General features: G+C 35.8%; 2 protein-coding genes across 10 annotated transcripts in view; both read left to right on the top strand.

Moving 5' to 3' along the window:
- Positions 1–25,844, top strand: part of LOC125095498 (sodium channel protein type 3 subunit alpha) — a 1,188,574-nt gene that overhangs the window by 280,303 nt on the left and 882,427 nt on the right. The window lies entirely within an intron of this gene.
- Positions 1–25,844, top strand: part of LOC125095495 (sodium channel protein type 1 subunit alpha) — a 152,912-nt gene that overhangs the window by 52,444 nt on the left and 74,624 nt on the right. For 8 of the 9 annotated variants that reach the window (XM_047721972.1, XM_047721973.1, XM_047721971.1 and 5 more), the window contains exons 2-6: positions 7,816–8,128; positions 18,990–19,108; positions 21,312–21,401; positions 23,057–23,185; positions 25,087–25,178. In XM_047721972.1, the coding sequence (XP_047577928.1) occupies positions 7,865–8,128; positions 18,990–19,108; positions 21,312–21,401; positions 23,057–23,185; positions 25,087–25,178 (694 nt within the window). In that variant the 5' untranslated portion in view covers positions 7,816–7,864. Of the gene's footprint in view, positions 1–7,815; positions 8,129–18,989; positions 19,109–21,311; positions 21,402–23,056; positions 23,186–25,086; positions 25,179–25,844 lie in introns of those variants that run through there. The other variant, XM_047721978.1, reaches the window with a different exon arrangement.

Raw genomic sequence — 25,844 nt, 5'->3', positions numbered from 1 at the left:
GTCAACCCAAAGACATCTATAAATGCTTTCTCTTGTAAAGAGAAAGGTGTGAGCCAAAACCACAAATTTTGTGAGGTTCTCCCTTTCCATATGGAATGAGGTATAATTTCACAAAATTAGGACCATTTATTCAGTTAATCATTTTTGCACTAAAGAGTGAAGTTTCCTTTCAAATGTAAATGAAAAACTTGTGATTTATTTTTGCACTTTTTAGCAAAGTATGTATAAATTCCAAATATAATTTAGAACTTTCTCTATAGTGTTACTGACAAAATATTAATATTAAGTTGTATCTGATAGTTTCTAAATATTCCATAAATAAACTTATGGGATAGGTTATAATTTAAAAAATTTATTCATGTAATTAATATAAGATTTTTTTTTTTTAGATTTTTTTTTTTTATTTATTTATTTGACAGAGAGAAATCACAAGTAGGCAGAGAGGCAGGCAGAGAGAGAGGAGGAAGCAGGCTCCCCGCTGAGCAGAAAGCCCGATGCGGGGCTCGAACCCAGGACCTGGGATCATGACCTGAGCTGAAGGCAGCGGCTTAACCCACTGAGCCACCCAGGCGCCCCAATATAAGATTTTCTTTTAATATTTTATTTATTTATTTGAGAGAGAGACAGCGAGAGAGAGCATGAGCAAGGAGAAGGTCAGAGGGAGAAGCAGACTCCCCATGGAGCCGGGAGCCCAATGCGGGACTCGATCCCAGGACTCCAGGATCATGACCTGAGCTGAAGGCAGTCGCTCAACCAACTAAGCCACCCAGGTGCCCACTATAAGATTTATTTTTAAATAGGTATTTGAATATAAGGTCTACTTAGAGTTACAAAAAATCCTCTCATTAATCTCAATGGGATGTCATTATAATATGCATGAAGTTGCTCATATATATATTAATTCCAGTGTCGAAACTAATTTATAATTATATATAATACAGTTAAAGTGATCATATTTGTAAACATAAAATGCTTTTCTTCTGTCTTCCTGGTTGTTTACTTCTGTAGCTGGAACTCATAGCCAGTAAGCAGGAAGATTTGCCTGGAGAGCTTTTCTCAAATGAACTATTTCTGGAAAATAGGAAGGCTTTTAAGTAACTTGCTGTTCCTTCTACACAACTTCATGGCCAATGATCTCCAACATAGCATTCCCTTTGAAGGGCAGTTATTGGCCACAGTGATCATATATATTTAAAATATAGCTATATATAAAATCCAAAATATACATATTAAGGAAGTTGCAAAAACAGTGAAATGGAAAGAATGAAACTAAATGGGATGGTCAAAAACATACCAGATAAATGCAAATAAGAAGAAAGTAGGAGTTATAAGATGATATCAGGCAAAACTGTCTTCAAAAGGAAAGATGTTAAAGTGAGGTGAGGCCTGCTTATGGTAGTAAAGGGTTCAGTCCACTCCGAAGATCACACCAAATAACATAGCATTAAAATTCATAGAACAGGGACGCCTGGGTGGCTCAGTGGGTTAAAGCCTCTGCCTTTGGCTCCGGTCATGATCCCAGGGTCCTGGGATCGAACCCCGTATCAGGCTCTCTGCTTAGCAGAGAGCCTGCTTCCTCCTCTCTCTCTGCCTGCCTTTCTGCCTACTTGTGATCTCTGTCTGTCAAATAAATAAATAAAATCTTTAAAAAGAAAAAAAAATTCATAGAACAAAAATTGCAGGGACTACAAGAATAAATAGAAACACGTTAAAAACAGGCTTTAGGGGCGCCTGGGTGGCTCAGTGGGTTAAAGCCTCTGCTTTCGGCTCAGGTCATGATCCCAGGGTCCTGGGATCGAGCCCCATGTCAGGCTTTCTGCTCAGCAGGGAGCCTGCTTCCCCCTCTCTCTCTCTGCCTGCCTCTCTGCCTGCCTCTCTGCCTACTTGTGATCTCTCTCTGTCAAATAAATAAAAATAAAATCTTTAAAAAAAAAAAACAGGCTTTAACTTTCCTCTTTCAACTCATAATAGATCAAGTAGAACAAAAATATGTACAGATGTAGAGGATCTAAACAAGGTAAATTTAACTGAGATATACTGAACTCTATAGCTTTAAAACAAAGAAAATCTTTTCTGTGTTCTTGAAAGATCATTTAAAAAAATCTCTATTAGGACAAAAAAGAAATTTAAGTAAATTCCAAAGAACAGAAATAGTACAAAGTGCATTATTGGATTTGAATACAATAACACTAAACATAAATAAATAAGAAGAAATCTGTCATTTGGAAATTGTAAATACTTCCTCTTACACAGCTCTTACAATAAAGAGAAATTTGAAAAGCAAATTTGAGTTAATTTTAAGAATTTTCTGATTATTTTTGTTTATTTTTCCAAGCTTGTACAATTCTAAAATTTTCTTGTTTTTTTTTTTTTTTTTTTTTTTTTTTTTGTGAAGGGTATATTTAATTTATCAATTAATTCAGGAAAATTTCGTATCTTTATTATATTGTATTTCTATCCAAGAAAAGGATGTGTCTTTCCATATATACTTTGTTTTAGATTATTCAAAGATTTTTTAAAAAGAATTCTTACATTGTATTTATGAAATGTTCATTAATTATGTTTTCTCCTTCTAAATAGACTATTTTTTAGGGGTGCCTGGGTGGCTCAGTGGGTTAGAGCCTCTGCTTTCAGCTCAGGTTATGATCCCAGGGTCCTGGGATCGAGTCCCGCATCGGGCTCTCTGTTCAGCAGGGAGCCTGCTTCCCTTTCTCTCTCTGCCTGCCTCTCTGCCTACTTGTGATCTCTTTGTCAAATAAATAAAATCTTTAAAAAAAAGTATAATAAATAAATAAATAAATAAATAAATAGACTATATTTTAGATTCACATAAAAATTGAGCAGGAAATACAAAGTTTCCATATATGCCCAGGCCCGTATAAGCACTGTCCATGTCAATATTGTACAGCAGAGTGGTACTTTTGTTACAATTGATGAATCTACAGTGACACATTGTTATCACCCCAAGTACATAGTTTAGATTACCATTCACTCTTGTTGTCTATGGGTTTGGACAAATGTATAGTGACTTGTATCTACCATTATAATATCATACAGAAAAGTTTCACTGTCCTAAAAATCCTCTGTACTTCGCATATTCATTGTTCTTTCCCCACTAACACCTGGCAACCACTGCTCTTTACTGTGTCCATAATTTTGCCTTTTCCAGAATTCCATATAATTGGAATCATACAGTATGTACCTTTTTTCTGATTGACCCTTCCACCTAGTATTATGCATTTAAGTTGCCTTGTTTCTAATCTTAGTGGGAAAGGTTCTAGTTTCTTCTATTGTGTTTTTAAATACATATTATTCCTGTAAAGAAAATCTATTGAGTTTCTTATGCTTTTGAAGCCAGACACTTAATTCTCTTACTATTTGTAGGAGTTTTTCAGGTGTTTACACAATATGCAAATAAGTATAATTTTACTTCCTCTGTCCTAAATGCAATTATTTCTCACTTCTAATTGGATTGGCTTGTATTTTCGGCAAATTGTTAAGTAGTAGTGTTGGGTTTTTTCCTTGATTTTACTGAAAGTACATCTACTTTGTGAAGTGCTGAAAGTACTTTGTGAAGTTTGTTGCTGACTTTGATGTTCATACAAATGAATATATATATTTTAACATACCATGAAAGTAGCATCGTGTATTGGTGAAAAAAAGTTAGTGTATGCAGTGATTAATGTTGGTTGGGATAACTAAGGGATAAAAAAAAAAGAGTCTATCTTATTTCATCTAGAAAACAAATTCCAAACAGAAAAAGATTTAACTTTATAAAATTAAAGCGCAAAATTGCTAAAAATGCAAGAAGAGGACTTGATCTATCATATATCCCTCCACTTCCCCAGAACATGGATGCTTCCCTCGGCATGACACAAAATCTAGAAGCCAAAGGAGAATTACAGTTAGATCATCATGTTAACATCCACATGTCTTAACCCGTAGCACAGAAACACCGCCAACTCAGAAAATACATACCTTTTGAAAAGGTCCAAAATTAAATTGTTGATGCCATATCTAAAAAGTTGATATAGATTTAAAAAGAAAGAAATGAAAATAGGGACTGTTATGTAAATAGGAAGTCACAGAAAAGAAAATTTAAAAACAGCTCTTAACCATACGGAAAAAAGTTCAGTTTTCCTCACAGTAAGACAAATGCCAATTAAAACTATAATATGATCCCATTTTTGTCCCAATCAGATTGGAAATATTGAAAATACAATTTAAAACACATTACGTGGTGAAGATGTAAATAGGCACAACATTATTTTGCTGTTAGGAGAACTGATACTTCAGAACGAGTGATTTTGCAATACCGACATTAAAGACTCACCTTTTACACAGCCAAGTGCATTTTTAGAAACTAATACCATAAGTAGGTCCACAGATATGTAAAAATATGTGTATGAAATATATTAGTTGCAGCTTTATTTAGAATAGCAAAGGATTAGAAACAACCTGAATACTCATAACTGGGCAATTGATTCAATCTATTATAGTACATAGAAACAACGGAAGACCATGTGGCCATAAAAAGAGAGTTGAATCTGTAAAAATTAATAAGGAATGAACTCTATATTATTAAGTGAAAAATGAAAGGTTCAGAAGAGTTTGTATACTAAGATACTATCTGTATGCTTTTTAATAGAAAATGTGTGAATATGCCTACAGTCACGTGACCAGTGTTTACCTATTACATACCTGGAAAAATAGATGGAGACAGAGAACAGTGGTTACCTCTGGGAGTCGAATTGAGCATTGGAGGACAGGTGGTAGGAAGAGTTTACGCTGTATTTTCTTTTAAATGATTTGAGTTTATGTCATTTACACATATTTTCTGTCAAAAAACAAATGAGTTAAAAAGGAAAACATCTGTGTCATAATAATTCCCTTATGAGAAAATGTACCATACTTGTTATCCCTAAACTTTTATTTCCAAATAAATAGCTTAGCTGCCAGTGTTTTCCTGATGTCTTATGGGAGAGGTAGGGTTGTTTTTTGTTTTTTTTTAATTTTTAATTTTTTATTAACATATGATGTATTATTTGCCCCAGGGGTACAGGTCTGTGAATCATCAGGCTTACACATTTCCCAGCACTCACTGTAGCACATACCTTCCCCAGTGTCCATAACCCAGCCACCCTATCCCTACCCCCCACCCCCATCAACCCTCAGTTTAATCATGAGATTAAGAGTCTCTTATGGCTTGTCTCCCTCCCAATCCCATCTTCTTTCATTTTTTCCTTCCCTACCCCCCAAACCCCCTGCCCTGCCTCCCAAATTCCTCATATCAGAGAGATCATATGATAATTGTCTTTCTCTGATTGACTTGTTTCTCTCATCCTAATATCCTCTAGTTCCATCCATGTTGTCGCAAATGGCAAGATTTCGATTCTTTTGATGGCTGCATAGTATTCCTTTGGGTATATATACCACATTTTCTTTATCCATTCATCTGTTGATGGATATCTAGGCTCTTTCCATAGTTTGGCTATTGTGGACATTGCTGCTATAAACATTCGGGTGCACTTGCCCCTTGGGTCACTACATTTGTATCTTTAGGGTAAATACCCAGTAGTGCGATTGCTGGGTCGTAGGATAGCTCTATTTTCAACTTTTTGAGGAACCTCCATACTGTTTTCCAGAGTGGCTGCACCAGCTTGCATTTCCATCAACAGTGTAGGAGGGTTCCCCTTTCTCTGCATTCTTGCCAACATCTGTTGTTTCCTGACTTGTTAATTTTAGCCATTCTGACTGGTGTGAGGTGGTATCTCACTGTGGTTTTGATTTTTATTTCCCTGATGCTGAGTGATGCTGAGTACTTTTTCATGAGTCTGTTAGCCATCTGGATGTCTTTTTTGTAGAAATGTCTGTTCATGTCTTCTGCCTATTTCTTGATTGGATTATTTGTTCTTTGAGTGTTGAGTTTGATAAGTTCTTTTTTGATTTTGGATGCTGGTCTTATATCTGATATGTCATTTGCGAATATCTGGAAGAGGTAGAGTTTTAAGGTAAAAATATTCCTTTTCCAGCATGCCTGTGGCTCAGTGGGTTAAGCCTTTGCCTTCGGTTCAGGTCATGATCTCAGGGTCCTGGGATCGAGCCCCACATCGGGCTCTCTGCTCAGCAGGGGGCCTGCTTCTCCCTCTCTCTCTAACTGCCTCTCTGTCTACTTGTGATCTCTCTCTATGTCAAATAAATAAATAAAGTCATAAAAAATATTCCTTTTCCATTCATTTAGATTTACTGATTTTTTTTTCCATTCTTCCAGGCCCTGAGCTAATTACAGGTAGACGGTAAGAAGCTCTGAAAATTTGGCTAGCTCACTTAGTAGACAGAGGGTGCAAATTCAGTCTTGAATGTCCTGCTTGTTTCTGGTCATTTGCTGGAAGACATGGTCATAAACCTCGCAGCAGTGGGAACATCCTCCAGTAAAATTTGAGGGCCCTCTAGAACTCCTCACAGAACAGTCATTGCTGTAGTGTAATTATCGCAGTTTCTATCCGCCAAAGCTGCAATTAACGGCATCATAGCTTGTTGACCTTAATGAGTTAAGAGTTTCCAGATAAAACTCATGGCCAAGCAGGAGCTTAGGCTCTGGGAAGTTTTGGCTCTGTAGTATCTCTGAAATTTGAGCTCATATTAAATATACCTTGAAAGAATACATTTGGGATTTGGCTCCTGGCATCAGATAAGATCTGACTCTGCTGTATGGAGTTGAGTGTTTCCTCAGGTCCTCATGATACGTTGAGTACAATGGGACTAGAGCATCAGCATGGATAGCATTATTGCTTTAGTGAAGCAAAACACTTCCGTCCTTGTTGACCTTATTGCACTCTGGCTTCTTCCCCATCACTTTTTCCTGAAATAGGAGAATTCTGCTGTCTTCTCTCACCTAAGGCCCAATCCAGGAATGTCTTCCCAGCTTGGTCTTTTTCTCATTCCTAGTCACATAAAGGGCATTTGTCCGACACGGAACTGTCTCTTTCTGTGTGCATTCAAGAAAGCCAACCCTGTCATGGTTAATGACGTGGGCAGGTCACAGTTCCCGGTGTCTCCATCTCAGGTTAGATCAAGACTCAGGTCTCGGGCTCCATCAGTAGTGACTCTCTGGTGGGTTATTAAGGCTGGCTGAGGCAAACAGTTTGATCGGTTTGGCCAGGAGCCACCGGTCAGGGCTGAAGGGCTGGATTTTATATCCTCTCAGAGACAGCGCCTTTCCACTTCTTCCTGTTGATAAGCTCTTCATTGCCTCCGTGGGAATATATCCTCATCTGGGTGGCTCACAGAGTGAACAGCCCATTAGCGACATGATGGTATTTAGCCTAATGTACTTTAATTAAGGCTATAGTTGAATCACTTTCTTAAGTTATGGCACAGTTCCTGTATCGGCAAAGCACAAATATTAATAAACATGGGACACTTAACAAAACCCGAGTTAGGAAACAGATCTGTTAAGCCAAAGCCAATGAAGCAGAAAGTAGAATGGTGGTCGTGCAGGGAAGGGGGATGGAGGATTGATACGCGATGGGTATAAAGTTTCAGTTATGCAAGATGACTAAGTACTAGAGAGCTGCGTACAGCCTTGTGCCTGTGGCTAACAATACTGTGTTGCACACTTAAAAATTGATTAGAAGGATAGATCTGGTGTTAAATGGTCTTACTACAAAACAATTTATATTTAGCAATTCCATTTCAATTTAATTAGAAACAAAAATCCAATCGTCTGGTTCATATTTCATGACCAGAGTTTATAGACATTAAAATCTTCTTTTAATTTCCTTAGAATATCAGCATCCTTTTTTTTTTTTTTAGGACTTTCATATGCAGAGTAAATGGTAATTAAAATGTGCAGGATGACAAGATGGAGCAAACAGTGCTTGTACCACCAGGACCTGACAGCTTCAACTTCTTCACCAGAGAATCTCTTGCTGCTATTGAAAGACGCATTGCAGAAGAAAAGGCTAAGAATCCCAAACCAGACAAGAAAGATGATGATGAAAATGGCCCAAAGCCAAATAGTGACTTGGAAGCTGGAAAGAACCTTCCTTTTATTTATGGAGACATCCCTCCAGAGATGGTGTCAGAGCCACTGGAGGACCTGGACCCATACTATATCAATAAAAAAGTGAGTGGTTTTTTTAAAAATCAGGCATATTTTACAGCTAGTTGCCTTTTACATACCTTGGACTATGATAGCACCAATACGTGCCAAATTAGCAGAAAGTCCTTCTGTTTAAGAAATAAAACACATTTGTGTGTGTTCTATACATATGCATCCACGAGAAATAAATTGATTATATCATAACAGATGGAGCTGTCCCAAATGCACCACAACACATACCTAAAAATAAATGTATGATGTAGGCAGGCAGCTAATTGAACAAATTAAAAAGTTCTCCCCAGAGATTGTATTTACTATATAATTTTATGTGTTTTCCACACTTAAAAATCCGGAAATTATCAAAAGTGATAAATATTTCAAAAATACTAGTATTGGTTTCTCATGGAACAAAATTTGGTGCCACAAGGGTTTCAATTTCTATATCACATTATGTATAATAAGTCAATTTCCTACAGAAACTTTTTCCTAAGTAGGCAAGAACATTCCTATACAAACTACAGTTTTAAAAATTATTCAGAGCAAATAATAATGTACTTTTTCCATTTGGATCCATGTATCTTTGGGGAGTATCCTGTTTAGCAGTAGGAGCCATTAAAACTCAGTGTATCAATCAGCTGAACTATGAAACAAACAACTGAATGGGTGTATCAAAAAGTGTTAAATCAAAATTTAAATAATGAAAGCTATTCAGCCATTTTTCTCAATATTTTTAATACATAAATATTGCTTGAAATATTTTTATTTCAAAAAATTATTCAATTTTTTGAAAGTATATTGATACTGGCAAGAATTAAAAGAAATATAGTATTCTAAAGAACTTATGATATTTAAATCCCTGCATTTTCTGAATTCATGCTTGCAATGAATACCTTGTATTAAGTACCCAGTCTTTCATCATGACCACGATTTCACCAAACCAAGAAGGAAAGCATAGAAAAAGATAAAATTGAAAAAAAAATTATCATGTTGACTTTAGATTAAATTTATGACTAGTTAATTTGCAACATTTTATTATCTTTTTCACCTTTGTGAACTTTTGGTAAAAGGGGGAGGCAAAAAGATTGTAACATAGCAAACAAAATTTTTTAGTTGGACATGAGCCTTAAAATACCCCCAGAACTTTTAGGGACTCTCTTAGTTGCTGGCATAGTTCTGTATCAAGTTATTCCTTATTAAGTGTGTAAGTTTGGCAATTTTAATATGTGGATTAGAGACAGTTTTACAAATCGCTTCTTACTGAGTATTGTAGTTTGAGAGGTAAAAATCTCACTATGTTCAGATTTTTAAAAAAATTTTTTCAGGATATAAACAATTTCAGGACTTACTTTCCCTTTGTAAAAACTGGTTTGCCTGTTATACAGTAAAGAAAGAGATAAAGAATTGTTTTCTATTGATTTCATTATCTTTTATTTAATCTTGCTTTTAACATAATATTATTAAATCTTAGCAGGTAAGAGTTTATCCATTTCATAACTACTATTTAAATTATAAGTTGCTCTTTATCATTCAGTCCCTTGAAAATTAATTTAATACAATATCAAAAGCTAAAACCCAAATTAAGCAAATGATGAGGGGTTTATTTGTATAAGGAAACAACAATGCAGATAATTCAATTATACAAACATTTTAACTTATTTGAAATTGCTCCATTCTTGAAGTAATGACTCTGATGTGTTTCTATACAGACATTCATTCACACCATAGAGTTTGTTTATTTTTTTAGCCTGTTTAGAAGTGCTGTTATCATGGGTGAGGGGTGTCCATCCTCAGCCAGGCTTTTGGCTACCCCCCAAATCTGTGTCCCCACTTTCTGATAGTAATTACTAAAAATTATTAAAGCTACCATAGTCTACCCCTTCCTCAAACAGGGCTGAAATCTAGCATCGCAGCTCATACACCATGTCCTGATTTGTAAAACAGTAAATGAGTACTTCAAGAAAGACCAAACTAATACATGTTGACAAGGACAGCAATTCCTTATGAGGAAACCAGATTATCCAATCAATCTCTCCTTCAAATTAAAGAGTTTTCAGACTGGTAACAGTTATTGTCTTGAGGTTGTGTCCCCAAATAAAACACCCCTTGACTGGTTTGTAACAAATGATATAGAATAAAGGATACAAAGGCAGATGGAAAAGAAAATTATGCAAACCCTTTCAAGTATTTAAAAGAAAGGTCTTCAAACTCAGGATCAAAGACTAGTTTTGAAGGAATGACTAGTCAGCCAGATTCTTTTGCTGAAGTAACCCTTATACACTTTGTTAGGTTCATGTTCAAAGTTGCCTCTAACATCATCTATCCTTATCTTCAAATGCACATTGTGTGAGGAAGGAAAAAACATTTTGGCATTTTGGAACAAATCACATTGTGCAAGCAGGACGACCTGATAAGAGAAATGTTGTTATCAGGAAGGAGTTCTCCCCAAGGTAAGGCATGTCCAGTGCCTTACCACTGGGCTGACATCAAGCAAGTCTTCAAATGTAAGCCATTCAACAGCAATATAAATGAAACTCCAAAGCACTGAAATCCTTAGAAACTAACATTGTATGCTTAGGACACACAACTAAGCAATGTCTTTAAAGTTTCCTTCTTTTGCATATATTTTCACATTAAGACTTTCTAGTTGCTGTTACACTGGTTTCTAGTCTTAAATTTTCTTTCCATAATTGGACTATTTCAGCACTGAGGAGTAGCCTTAAATTCTAAATTAATTTGCTCTGATTAAAGTTGCAATGCACAGAAAATTAATAGCCTCTTTAAAATAATGAATATTTCTTTTGATATTTGATAACCAGTTTTATTTTCTGACTTGTGTATCTGAGATCAGCAGAGCGATCTTCATTAAAACAGTGGACGAGGGGCACCTGGGTGGCTCAGTGGTTAAGCCTCTGCCTTAGGCTCGGGTCATGATCTCAGGGTCCTGGGATCGAGTCCCACATTGGGCTCTCTGCTCTGTGGGGAGCCTGCTTCCTCCTCTCTCTCTCTGCCTGCCTCTCTGCCCACTTGTGATCTCTCTCTGTCAAATAAATAAAATCTTTAAAAAAAAAAACAAAACAAAAACAGTGGATGAAAATGTCACTGGAGAAAATGCTTTTTGGGATGAAATTTCCCACTATTCCTGATAATGGGGATGTGGATTTTATTGCCTGAGTGAGTTGGAATATAAAAAATGAGTAGGCCATTGACTTACTTCCCCAAGGTTTAACTCAAGTACAATAATTAATGAGACATTTATACATATATGCAAAGTCTCTAGTTTCTTTCTTACTAATATTTGGAATAAAAAAAGCAAGCCTACTACAAAAATGGTTGCAGAATCTATTCTTTATGTTATATTTTAAAGTACAGTGGTATTCATATAAGAAATCTATATGTAAGAAATAGAAACAACATAAACACTAAAGCCCTTTATGATCTTCTAAAAAGACAATGTCATTGAGCTTATGGAAGTGTCATTGCTGATGGTGTATGTTCAGATGGCATATGCCCACATATTTTTATCTTCTTTGCCCTAGTTTAAAATGTGCAACTTATATAATATTCAAGAGTTTTACTAAAATTGTTAAAGTAAGTTAATCCATGGTCACTGATATTGTAGTAACAACTGAAGAGATAGCAATCATCTCATGAACATTCCTCATGCATGGAAGCATTTCCAGACCCTCAGAGGTTTTAAGTCTTCAGCAGTCCACCTAAGAATGAAAAAATGAAATAACAGTGCTCTCAGAACACAGTCACAGAGTTTTCCATATCATGTTAGCTGTGGTCCCATGCTCTTCAAAACAGGATTCCAGGTTCGGTTCCTTTTATTTGTTTATTTACTTCAGCTATGTGGTAAGGCACATTTAGCTTGTGAACACACCTTTTCTTTCCTTATTTTTTTTCCCACATTTTTTTTCATAGCTTGGGTTAATTTTGTACCATTTAGCTATACATTCAAATTCTTCACCTACTCTTTATTACAGAAAACTTCTTTCTTCTCATGTTCTTCTTAAAACTACAGATGACTCATTAGTACCATGGAAGAAAATATCCTTTGTGACAGTGTCCTGGAAATAGAATGAGGTATTTTAGATCTGTAGTGAAAATGGATGTTTGTTAATTATGGAATATAGAAATGTATCCAGTTAAAAATGTCTTCTTTCCTTGATTGCCTCATGGGCATTTATGAACAATTTATTCTCCCTTCTTATCAGGTCTTCTAAAAAAGATGTGCATTGCCTCTTTATTGGAGCAACATGAAGAGTCTTTTATAAATTCGTGATTTCAAATTCATGCCTGGTCTGTTATTGCTGCAGGAATTTTAAATTGTCATATTGAGTAGAGAGAGTTGTTTGTTTTGTTTTTAATTGAGATTAGGGAGGTTTTCTTGCAATAGTAATTTAATAGAAAATCAGAAAAGTAGATGGTAAATAAAAACTTATGATTCCATAAGTTGTCTTATGAGCAGTCCCCAATTTATAACTTTTTTGTTTTTGGCATATCATTAGCTCCTCTAGAACTAGCAGTCCCCCAGGCTCTCCCTTCCACCCATGGCACTATAGTTGACTTGCAAATCTTTCTCCTCTTCATCCATCATTTCTTCCTTATACCTCTTTCTTCTTTGTCACCTCCCCACCTCTGGCTCAGAAACAATCCCAGATGATGATGATGGTAGTAAAATAATGGTTAGAATTTATTAAGCACCTGCTATATTAGGAGGAAACCCTTCAATTGAGAGTGACAAAAATCCAGCAGAAACTAGTTTTGGAAACAAACAAGCTAACTCATTAATTAATTAATAAATGTATGTGTGGGGCAAATCTCATTATAATATCAAAGGATCCAGCAGCTAGAACAACAACAGCAAGACACAGTCCTTTTCCATTTGGGGGCTCTATTTTCTCCTACGCTGGCTGCATTCACAGGCTTGTTCTTCCCACAAGATGGCAGAAGTCTCCACCGGTAGCACCTGGCTAGTATCCTACAGACTACTCACCCCAAGAAAAAGCTCACTTTTTCTTCAAAAGCTCTAGCAAAAGTCCTGGAACTGGTTCTAGTTAGTTCCCATGACCACCTCTGAACCAGTTCCTGTAGGCTGGGGTATGTGATGGGCTCATTGAGCAGATTAATGCCACATGCTGACCTGTGTTGCCAGGGGATGGGTCAGCGCCACCCGAGCCACATGGGCAGACAGTGGAAGAGGGGTATTTGCCAAAACGAAGCACCAGAGGCTGCTGAAGAAGCGGTGGCAGGCAGGCAAAAATTAGAACTCTGTCCTCAATGCACTACCTAGCAGGGTATTTACAGTTCTACTTTAATCCTCATGTCCTTCCAAGATAACTCTTGTCTTATATTTTAAAATAATGAAACTGAGGTGAGGTAATTAGCCTAAGATCACAAAGGTATTAAGTAACAGACACTAGATTTAAAACAGATCTGTCAGCTTCTGTGGCCCATTGCCATGCTACTTCAGGTGTGCAGTCTTTGCATTGATAATACTGGTGGAAAAGAAAAGTCAGTAATAGAATATATATAAGCCTACTGCTGCTTTTCCTGCCTCCGACCCCTACTCACACCACTGTGCAGGCTGTACCCTTCATCTCCTAGGTTGGTAATACTTCCCAAACATGACTTGTTGCTTCCCTATTTCTCTCAGTCAGGGGCATGGCTTGTCTTTGTGAAAACTAAAATCTTTAGGACTCTGTAGGTTGATATCAACTTCTAAAATAATTAGACAATTACATTTCCTACCAGATTCTAATAGGGTGATAAACCCTTTTTTTTTTCTCAAAGAGGACAGATTTGGGTCACTTAAATTATGCGCCTCTGTAAAGAAATACATTTAATTTGGGATCTGAAGGGTAGTAAGGAGAGGAGAGAGAAGTCTTCCAGGGAAGGGGAACCTACAAATGGACATACAATATCTCTGGGCTGTAATAAGTAGGAAGAGAATAAGATGTGGTTGGAGACAAGACTCGAAAAAGGTGCTTTGAAGTGCATTATTAAACAGTTTTTTAAGGGCAAAATGAATTTTCAGTAGGACTTAGGTTAGAGGAGTGACATGGTCCACTTTATATGTTCAATGATCAAGTTGGGAACTTTATGGAAGCTTGGTCTAGATTTTTGACAACAAAGACAGAGCATAATGGCTGGGATCTGAATCTATTTTAGAGGTGTGCAAGTATCAGATGGCATTGTTTTCTCAATATGAAATGTGGGAGGAAAGATAGAGCAATAAATTTCCAATGTGAAAATTGGTCCTGCTTTCAAATATGCAAGTGTTAGTATGTGTGTGTATTTGAGAACAGACGAACACACACTTTTCACCTTTTAATTCTCATATTTTTATAGCACTTTAGAATTCATCAAGGGCATTCCCATCTTTTCTATTCAGATGTAGAAACAACAGGGAACAATCAGCTCAAAGTTCTGACCCAGCAAGCCTGCAGTAGAACTGGGCCTCAAACTAGTCCTTTTAGTCCATGAAAAATTGAGCATAACCATACCCGCGGTATAGGCTGAAGATACAGGCTGAGAAATATTTGACCCCCAGATTGTATTTGCACCTGTGGTTACAGTCTCTCTTCTCCCAGGTAGAATCAGAGACTAAGAGCCTAGCTGGGCACCTCCTGTGGGGTTGTCTCCTGCGCTGGCCCCACCCCCACCATTACACACAGCTAAAGCCCAGGGACAAGCAACTTTACAGACTCTTCCCTGGGTTCAAATTCTACTCTTTTGTATGAGCTTAAACAGAGATTTAAAAAGACGAAACAAAACAAAACACAACTAATTGTGAGGTATTGAGCCCACAGTTACGTTTGGTTTGACTCATGCAATATTATTTATTTTGAATTAGTTTCCAAGACCTATAAATCAAGAGATTACACACACACACTCATGCATACATGCATGCACATATGATTGGCATATTTAGGATTTCTCTTATAATTATAATTATATAATATATATAACAATATATATTATATGTATTATTGTATATATTTTATATTTATAATTATATAATATAAATAGTATGATTATAAATAAATATAAATAATATAATTATAAATTATAATTTCTCTGTCACTGGTTTGCATACCAAAAACTGATAGGGACCTCCCACGACCTAGTCTCTGGGGCCTTTTGGCTTGTGATCCCTGGCTTAAAGAATACATGTGGAATTGGGTGAAGGCCAGCTACTAAAGTGTGGGCACTCCACAGGCAGGCAAATACCACTGGTTATTCTTTCGGCTGCTTATCCCCAGCCTAATGGGGAAAAATAGAATAAGACCAAGAGAGAAAAAAAAATGTTTAAATGTTGCACGCTCCCTTCAGTCATCAGGTGGTGAACCTGTTTTCATTCCCCACGGAGCCAGAAAAGGAGGGAAATCTTGGCTGGAATCCACAGGTTATCACAAAATAGGCAGGGATGTAGGTAAGACCCTTTAGAATGCCCACGGTGGGGGGGAAAATATTAGATGCCATGGAGTTGGCCCAGATGAGGAACGTTCCCAGAGATAGGCACTAATGGAATCTCTTGACTTTCTATGAAGTTCTTTACATCCCAAACTTCTAAAACATCTATCCTCTTGCCACGTGGTGGCTCTCATTCAACCCCTCCCTTCTGAATCTCTTCTCAAACCAGTAGCTGAGAACCAGGAAAAGGTTGATTTCTCTTCTGGCAGAAGATAAAGCCAGGGAATTTCCTTCACTCGCATGTGGGGGTAAGAAAGGTGTACCCGACAGCCCAACTTGGAATTCTTCTGCCATTTGCAGAGTTACATGTTCTTTTATACAGTGGTAAGGCTTCATAGTACCATTAATACAGAATTCCTTTTCATTAAGAGTTACAGAGGCTTTTGAGTGGTATATAAATATATATGTGTATATGTGTATATGTATATGTATGTATATATATATTCTTTCTGTAGGAAAATATATTCAAAGTTTCAAACAACTGATTTCCATATATGTTTTTGGAGCGTAGTGTATGTACAAGTTGAAAATCATTTTAAATTTTGAGGCTAAAGCACAAATTTAATCAACCTAGAGTATATTCTATATTTTCTCTTGTTCATGATCATTGCTAACCTTTCTCTGTTACTTTTGCCGGGGCGTTTACTTTAAGAACAGGAAAATGGAGTAAATTTAGAGGCAGTCCTATTATTTTGGTAATTTTTTGATGTTTAGATAAATACAAAATCAGACCTTAAACTGAAACTATTTACTGTAAGGAACATGGCCCCCAGATAAAAAGAAAAGTTAAGACAGTGGACATCTTTAGAAAAAGAGACTGGAAAATTATGGCTTATTAAATTCAACATCCACCTTAGAAAAAAATTATAAACAAATCATTTTATAAAAACTCAGAGATAAAATCACTCAAGAGTAACAAGCACAGATTCATAAATAGCAATTTTTACCAAACTATTCTAACATAATTGTTTCCTTATTAACTATGCACCTAGGTCAAGGGGAAGGATTTTAATGCATATTACAACACAATTATTGGCAATCTGGGGAACTTTAAACATTGCCCATTAATAGATACGGGTTCACAGCCGTGCTACTGAAGAATCACCTGAGTGATTTACTAAAAATACACAATATTAGGCATCAGAATCTTTACTGAACTGCAATCATGGCAACTTTATGAGCTAAGAATATGTATTCCCATTTTTCAAAAGAGACAAATGACCTGCAGAAAAATGAAGTAACTTGTCCGGGATCGCAGTGCTGGAAGGCTAAGGCGTCCTGTTTGAGCCAGGCATCTGACTCCAGAGTCTGCACTCCCAATAACTAGAGAAGTTCAACAGAATCTTACTTCTGCTTTCCTCCCGTTGCTCTCCAGATTGTCAGACTGTTGGGTAGCAGGGGTGTTTGCCTGTTTTTCTTGGTTTGCCTTTCAAATCAGAAATGCTTTTTACCTTGCTGAAATAGCAGTGCTATGCATGGTGTACGTCTAGGTCTGTGTTGCCAAATGGATAGACATTAGCCAAGTGTGGCTATGGTACTCTCCATGGGGTGAATCCAGACTTGAAAGATATAGAATTGGTATGAAAAAATATGTAAAATGCTTCAATAATTTTTAATACTGATTATCATGAAATGATAATATAATGGATATAGTAGATCAAAGAAAACATTCCTAAAATTAATTTCACTTGCTTCTTTCCTTTCTAAAAATATGGCTCTTGGAAATTTTACAATCCCATATGGGCTCAGATTTGTAATTCACATATTTCTATTGGACGCCTCTGATCTGGTAAACCTTCGCTTATTTTCTTCCATTGGCTGACATAGTTGAACATTTACTAGTATAAAAATTTCTTGGGGGTCTTATCTCTCTTTGCTTCCCTTGTAAACTGTAGCACAGAGCTTTGCAAATATTGTGCTAAATAGTTCATTTCCATCTTTTGCACTGAAGTTTGGTTAAATTAATATTCGGTCTAAACTCTTTCCATGATACATTCCAGGTGTTTGTCATGCTCGTACAATGGCTTATCATATAGGAGCTCAATAAATGCTACTTGAGTTTGATAACTATATAGGAAGTGGTCAGTGAAAAACCTGACCACCATCTAATGTATGGAGAGTTATACTCATACAAATATACCCTTAAAGTGATAGCTTATACATAGAACCTCATTTCTGATTCATTCAAAATGCTGTGTTTCGAAATTTGTTCTGAGGCACATAATTATTCACATGTTAGAATGATTTCATGAATTTTCTGTAGCCATGGACTGTAAAGAAAAGCCTATTTCAAGCTCGATGCTATTTCTCAGCCTTTCTCCTCTACCACCAACTTTGGACTTTTTCTTTGGTATTGAAGGGACTTCGTGTAGTAAATATTATCCTGAGGAGTTGTGTTAATGAAATTTTTATTGAGCTAATTAGATTTAAAAGATACTAAGTTACTATAAGAAGCCATCTAATACATTCTTTTAAAAAATCAATGCCGAACTATTCATTCAGAATCAGTTAAGATAGTAAATTTTATGTTACATGATTATTAGTAAATGCCTTAAGAAACACAGTCAGAATCCTTCATTATATGTTATATATATTGTTGTATGTTGCTACTTAATTTTTTTGTCTGCACACTGCCAATTGCTCTTGAATATATCTGATTTTTGGAATGTGATTCCATCCACATTCATGGATCCAAGGTTCTTTAAGGGGCTTTTAGCTTTTCCTCTGTGCTAAAAAAGCACTACATGAGATGAGCAGTCACTTGGGATTAGAATTCAATGTGTCAGCTAACTCAGAAATCCCAATACAGAATTTAGCACTCCTGGTCAACAGATACTCTCCAGGGAGTTCGGCTTCCAAAAATCAATTATTGGATTGTGTCCATCTAATGCCAGAGCAGGTTTGTTGGTGACTGTTTTTATTTCCTATTACCCATGGAGTGATGATATTTATTTTAAAGAATAAGGAGCTAAAAAATAATTTCAAAAAAAGCATTAGTTCTAGTGAATGATTTTGCATTCTACAGGATTAATTTCCAAGATATTTGAATTGGGAAAGCTGAAACCACTATAAAAGGAATGTAGTGTCTTAAGGGTCTTAGGATGACATGAAATAAAATATGCACCCATTTAAGACTCTCATTTAACTCAGATATTTAAGATACATAAATAAATTCTCTTGGCCAAATTCCTTATGTATCATAAAATTGCAGGTAAGTATCAGGTAAAAGGTAAGTGACACCATTGGCTGTCTTCTCTAGTTAAGAGATCCAGGGGTAGCTTGTCTGCATGGTGCACTTTGGAAGTCACAGCATTGGAATAAGTCATGATGACAAATAACAGAAGTAGGCAACAGAGTTTAAATGGTTTATACTTTTATACTTCTATGTTGTGTTCCTATCTTACAGACTTTTATAGTATTGAATAAAGGGAAGGCCATCTTCCGGTTCAGTGCCACCTCTGCCCTGTACATTTTAACTCCCTTCAATCCTCTTAGGAAAATAGCTATTAAGATTTTGGTACATTCATATCCTTTTCAAGTGATCAATATTAACTATTTGTGTGTAAAATCTGTAAGTGCTTTGTAGCTAAATATAACATTGGCTTGGGAAATGTCCATATTCTATGGCTTTTATCACTCATTTTGTATCTTCTTTTTTTTTAATTTTTTTTTATTTTTTATTTTTTTATTTTTTTTTATCATTTTGTATCTTCTTTTGTCATATAAGCCTTATTCTTACAGTTTATTAGTCATATGGGTGACACTGAAACTTACAATGTCTTTAATATCATATATATATATTTCAAATATATATTCTACATCAGTCTGTAACATTTCCTATATATATCTTCTTAAAAATATTTGCACGTATTGAGTCTTACAAATCTAGTGTAAGGTGGCCATATTTATCCTTATCATCTTTGTACAAAGTTTGTGATTATCTAGAATTTGCAGTGAATAATGATATAATAACAGAAAAATCTATTTCCAGAGACAAATTTAGACATATCTATTATGTAAAGCACCTTAGTGTATCTTAGAATAAACCTTTAAGTTTATTTTCTATGGGAGAATGTCAGGGGGCTTTGGCCAATACTTAGTTAATTCTTGAACTTTCCTAATGAAATCCATGAGGAAATACTGGAATATTGGCTGAATTTCAAATGTAAATCATCGAATTATGACTGTCATGGAAAACTGATTGCTTAGTAAAGACTCTGGAAGTTAATGAAAGAAGCTGAGATTATATTTCCAAATGGTCTTTAGGGATTTGACTTTGTGATTTCCATTGGTGTTAAAAACAGACTCCAACTAAATTCATCTATTCCTATTCCCTGGCAAAAAAACTTTATTTCTAAAATAAATATTTTTATTTATTATGATTATTTTATTTTATTATTATATAAAATAAATTATTTTATTCTATTATTATATAAAATAAATACAAAACTACTGTTGTAATTTTCACGAACACATACTACCTGATTTTTTTTTTGAAAGTTTCTAAATCTGAAAAAACCATTCTATTTTTAACCTTATAGCAAGAGATTCCTTAGTGGTATAAATATAATTTTATTAATAGTAAAAGTTTCAAAACATAAAAATTCTATGTTCAAGGTTTTTACATTTGTGGAGGTTACCTTATCCTAGTTTGTACTCCTAGTGCCATCATGTGGTCATTTGATGAAAACTTCCTTTTTCACTTAATGGAAAATTTTTGTTTTGGCAGTAAACTGTAGTGGAAAGAATATTGGATATGAAGGCAGGAAACTTGTGTTCTACTGCTCAGCCAAGTTATCTAATTTCTCTAGAGCTTAGGTCTTATTTCTCTGATTTCTTAAATATAGTGATTAAACTAGGTGTTTTTCAAGGTCCCTTTCAGCTCCATAATTCTGTTATGTTTAGTAATTTATTTGAGCTAACACTTGGATCGTATCTAGGAACATTTAGGCCTGTGCCAACTACCTTGCACATTTTAACTCATGTAATCTGTGCCTCAAACTGATGAGGTCTATACTTGATTAGCTACATTGTAGGAAAGTCAGTAGACACATGAGATTCTGTGGCAAGAGTGGCTGAGTGACTTGCCCAAGATCACTTTTATGTGGAGTTTTAATTACATTCATATCACTTTAAGTCCTGGCCTTCTGGAATTTTCACTTTGATTCATATTCAATATGGCTGCACTTGAACAAACTCCGTCAAAATAGAGCAACCCCACACTCAGCACTGTGCTGTACTTGGACTACATATTTTTTAGTGTATCGAACTTATTCTATAACATGTATTTAAGAAATTGCATATTGCATGTGTGTGCTTTCCTTCACAATTTACTATTTTAGTCACCTGAATTAGTTCAGATTCAAATTAGTTCAGATCAATTTTCTCTGCTCAGAATCTGTGCCGCTCCAGATTTCACAGTTTCCCCACCAAAGTTCTCTGGGAGGTTAACATACTGATTCAATAATAGTATCAAAAGCAACATTTGATACTTACATAAAGCTTTCTCATACATTATCTCACTTCATCTATACAACTGCTCTGTGAGGGTGATATTATTGCCCACACTTTACAGATGACAAAACCAAAATTTTAAAAAATTAGGTAATTGCCCGCAATGTATGAGTCACTGCATCTTAGCCAAACTACAGTTTGAGCTTTCAATGTTTTATATAATATAATACATGGATTTGGATTTTCTTTTGTGTGTTCCTTAACAATTACCTACATTATTCAGCATGCTCATTATGTGCACTATTTTGACAAATTGTGTGTTTATGACAATGAGTAACCCTCCTGACTGGACAAAGAATGTAGAGTAAGTTCAACTTATTTAAACCACCTACTATGTGAGCGTGTGTGTGTGTGTGTGTGTGTGTGTGTGTGTGTAGCTATAAATATATAGAGACATAGAGACATGTATATCTGTATCTATATATTTAAGATTTTGAAACTATGCTTCCAAACAAAACTGAAGAGTATTTTATACATATATATGTATATATAGTGTATATATATATACACACTCTTATATAGCCATTTCTAAGCACAAGTACAAAGCAGGAAGACAAATGACATTGGCCCTCAGGGCTGCTGGTGTTAAATCTAATACCTATCCTTCACCTATATTTGATGATTATCAGGATCTCATCATCCTTGGACACTCACCATTTTTCCTTTAGGATCTACAGCGGCCAAAGCAAATGTTTTGAAAGCCATTGCGGAAATGAGCCAATATGGTAGATCTTGATTCCCATTAAATTCCAGATGAAGTCAGTGAGTTCAGAATTCAACAGGGGCTGTTACACAGGCCATAAGAAGACAACGTTGAGCCTCTTCAAGTTTTCATTGCCATCAGGCACATCTACTTTATGTCAGGTCTCTGTCAGTTTCGAGCATTGTCATCAAAAAAATTCATTGAAAAAAAAATCCCCAAATTTGGGATTTTACAGCTTGAAAATTCAAGTTGTAATTCAAGCAAGTTTTACTTGCTAAACTAACTGAAGTGAAAGTAATGGCAGTGTTTTTGGAAACTAGAAGCATTAACAACTGCACTGAGGACTCTGATCTGGGATTCCTCTGAGGGCAGAGAGGCTGGGTTTGTGTTACGTCCTGCAGGGCCTGCGCCCTGCCCAGGTTCTAACCACTCTTGCTCGGCAACTGCGACCCTGAAAACAACCACCACCAGGGTGTGCCCAAGAGCCCCTTCCCTTCCTGGACACTCCCAAATTGGAGCCAATCTGAAAGAAACAGAGATCCTACAGGAAATAGTAAAATTTACATACAAAGAATACCTGAAGTATTGAAGTTAACATGTGAGACTCATCAATCTTCAGGCCCTCTGGTTTCTGTGACTTGATTCTCTAACTTCTGAGTAGAAGGTCAAAACTTTGGAAACATCTAAATTTCTGAGTTACCCCAACATTTCATTCTAAATTAAATTTTTACCACTTATGACCCTAGAATTATCCTATTTTGATGTTAATAAAATCCTTTTTCCAAGTTAGTTAATTGTCTTATCTCATAGAAAGAGAAAAACACAAGAGTTGCTAACTTGTCACTGCTCTCTCATTCATAAAACATGACTGAAATTAGCTTTTTACTTTCTAAAGGAAAATCATTTTATGCTTCTGCAATATTATTTGTTGGCCACTCCATCCTGTGAATGTACTGGTAATTTTCAGGAGGTTCTAATCATTTATGTCAAATGTAAGACATTTCAGACAATAGCTACATAGACTTTATATAGCATGTATTTCTTACTCTGCCTTTTGCTCGCTTTAAAAACAACTCTTTATATCTTAGGGAGTGAATTTGAATTTAGGGGTATGTTTTATTTCAATGAAAATAACATCAACTTGCTTAGATTCCTTTTTTAATATTCTTCTATTCCAATGACAGAGTGGTAAGAAATTGATATACTATAAAAGAAAATCATTGCTTTGTCAATTCTTTTTGGATACTTGCCTCCAGGTACACCTTCACAGGAATATATACTTTTGAATCACTTATAAAAATTATTGCAAGGGGCTTCTGTTTAGAAGACTTTACTTTTCTTCGGGACCCATGGAACTGGCTCGATTTCACTGTCATTACATTTGCGTAAGTGCCTTTTTTGAAACTGTAAGATAGAATGTGGTTTGGCTTTCTTTAAGTGGTTCTGTTTTTAAAGACTAAGCTTGCTTTAAGTGAAAAATACCTTGGTGTGATTTATACATTTAAGCTCCTGATCTTATTTAGCACAACAGGAGTCAAAGTGGCATTTCCCTTTGGCATACAACCTCTGCAGGAAGTTGAGGTTACAATTTCCATGTGGAACAAACATGTCAGCAAACCTCATAAATGCCACTTGTTCAACACACACAAAACCCCTTCCACATGCACATAATATGAAAGCACAGGTGTATTCACAATACATCTGGTGAAAGTGCTTCTAAAAATTATAGCTACAAACAACTCCTGGCTGCACAAATTTTTATTGACCTTATTTATATTATGTATTCTGTCTTCTTTTTTTTTTTTTAAGATTTTATTTATTTATTTTTTTATTTGAGAGAGAGAGAGAGCCTGCAAGCAGAGGGAGGGGGAGGAACAGTAGACTCCATGCTGAGCACGGAGCCTAACGTGGGGCTTCATCTCACAACCCTGGGATCATGACCTGAGCCGAAATCAAGAGTTGGATGCTTTACTGACAGAGCCACCCAGATGCCCCTCTCTCTGCCTTCTTTTATTAGTGTGGTAGAATAAAGGAATATAAACATCTATGAGCATCAAAACATTTTGACAGATAAAACTAATAGGAAAAAATAAGGTGTTTTATATATTGTGTATCTAACAGACTAAATTTTTGTTTCATCAACAAATTGGTTTTGAAGACTTATGAGCAGACACGTTCTCCATCTCTTCCTATTCCTCACCTGATCCCATTTCTTTCTTCTTCTTTTCTTTCCCTTTATGATTTACTTCATATTGTCTTTACCCTCAACCTAAACCTTGTCTTCATCTCCCATCCAGACACACTCAAGAATATGCACAATTTCTCCATCCGTCTCCTTTTTTTTTCTAGTGGTAAACTTGCCCAAGGAAGGAGAGACTCAGAGGAGTAATCGAAGGCCATTGAGGAGTAGGTGAAATTAGTGTGGAGGAAGGTGGTCAGTGTCCACCTGCCCTCACCGTTTCTTCAGGAGCTGTTTTTCTTGGCTTCTTGTAGGCCTAATGGGGTAGACGGGAGGAGAAGCAGGGCTGACATACCCAGGGCTCCAAATGCTGCCTGTCTCATCTTCTTTCCATAACTAGTTAGGATAAGCCCGTTCTTCCCCATTCCTTCTGGCTACAGTTCCAAAGAAAGCATGTTGAGACAATGGTTTTTTGAGACTAAAGTAGCATTAATTCCAAGGGTACCATAAAGCCCTCAAAAAATCTTGTTCTTACCTTGCCTAACTTTCACTTAGGAGTTGCACTAGAAAAATCATGTACAGATAGTTAGTAAGGCAATCTGCCTTTTCCTGCCTAAATTTCTCTTGGATGATTTCATGCCTTTTATTTTTTTTTAGCTGAAACCCTGAAACTATAGCCAAGAATTATTTCTGTTTACTCAATTCTCCTTAGTTACACATGATGTTGGTTATATTGCTTGCCAAAATAGCAACAGGATTATATACTTTATGAAGTTTACATCTACCAACAGCCTAAAATTACATAGGTTAAGAAAACAAAATTATCATTTTGAGTCACAAAGAAGGTCTTCATAAAAGGCCCAAGAAAATAATACAAACACTGATTAAATCTTGAATAACTCTAATTTAGTTCTACAGGTATGTAACAGAATTTGTAAGCCTAGGCAATTTTTTAGCTCTTCAAACTCTCAGAGTCTTGAGAGCTTTGAAAACTATTTCTGTAATTCCAGGTAAGGAGTGATTCGTGTGAAGCACAAGGCTCCTTGTATCTACAACTCTTTCTTTGTATCCTGTTATTGTGTTGTGTGTGTGAACTCCCTATTACAGATACGTGACAGAGTTTGTGGACCTGGGCAATGTCTCAGCACTAAGAACATTCAGAGTTCTCCGAGCACTGAAAACAATTTCAGTCATTCCAGGTGAGAGCTAAGTTAAAAACTGGGACTGACCCATCAAGTTTTTTCAGTGACAGTTTCTTTGCTTGGCAGCATTACAGAAAATCAAGAATCATAATAAAGTAATCAAAATCATAATCAAAATCAAGTGCTTTACAGGAAATAATTTTTATTTTTTGGACTTAAGTTTTTTATGTTTTTCTACTTTTTATCAGCCTAGGAGTTTAATAGTGTTTTTTTATGACATACTGAGATATATAGTCTGTGTGTGATTTGTACTTAGAGATGTCATGTCTTGTTTTCTTTTTCTCCATGTCAGTTGTACCAAGGATTTTGTCTCTACTGAATGTACCAATTTGTAATTTCTTGTTCATTATAGGTATTGATGATGATGTATACATAATATAAATCCGAATATTGCTTTAAAAGAAAGGAAATAAGATAATAAAGATTAACATGAGTCTGCTAAAGGATTTATTATCTGAAGGTGTAGTCATACACTTTCACCACATACACCACCTCCAGAATTATAGCAAAATTTTCCTCTTTATAAATAGGCATTTAAGAATATGTGTTCAAGTAATTTGCTATAAAACTGACCCTAATGAATGTATGGGGTGAGTTTCATTAGCAAAAAGGAGAAATATAAGAGCCTTTTCTTAATATAGGCTTCATGAAGACCTGAATCTC

Source organism: Lutra lutra, chromosome 3, assembly GCF_902655055.1.
Source record: "Lutra lutra chromosome 3, mLutLut1.2, whole genome shotgun sequence".
NCBI classification, from domain to species: domain Eukaryota; kingdom Metazoa; phylum Chordata; class Mammalia; order Carnivora; family Mustelidae; genus Lutra; species Lutra lutra.
This window is presented reverse-complemented; position numbering and strand designations above follow the sequence as displayed.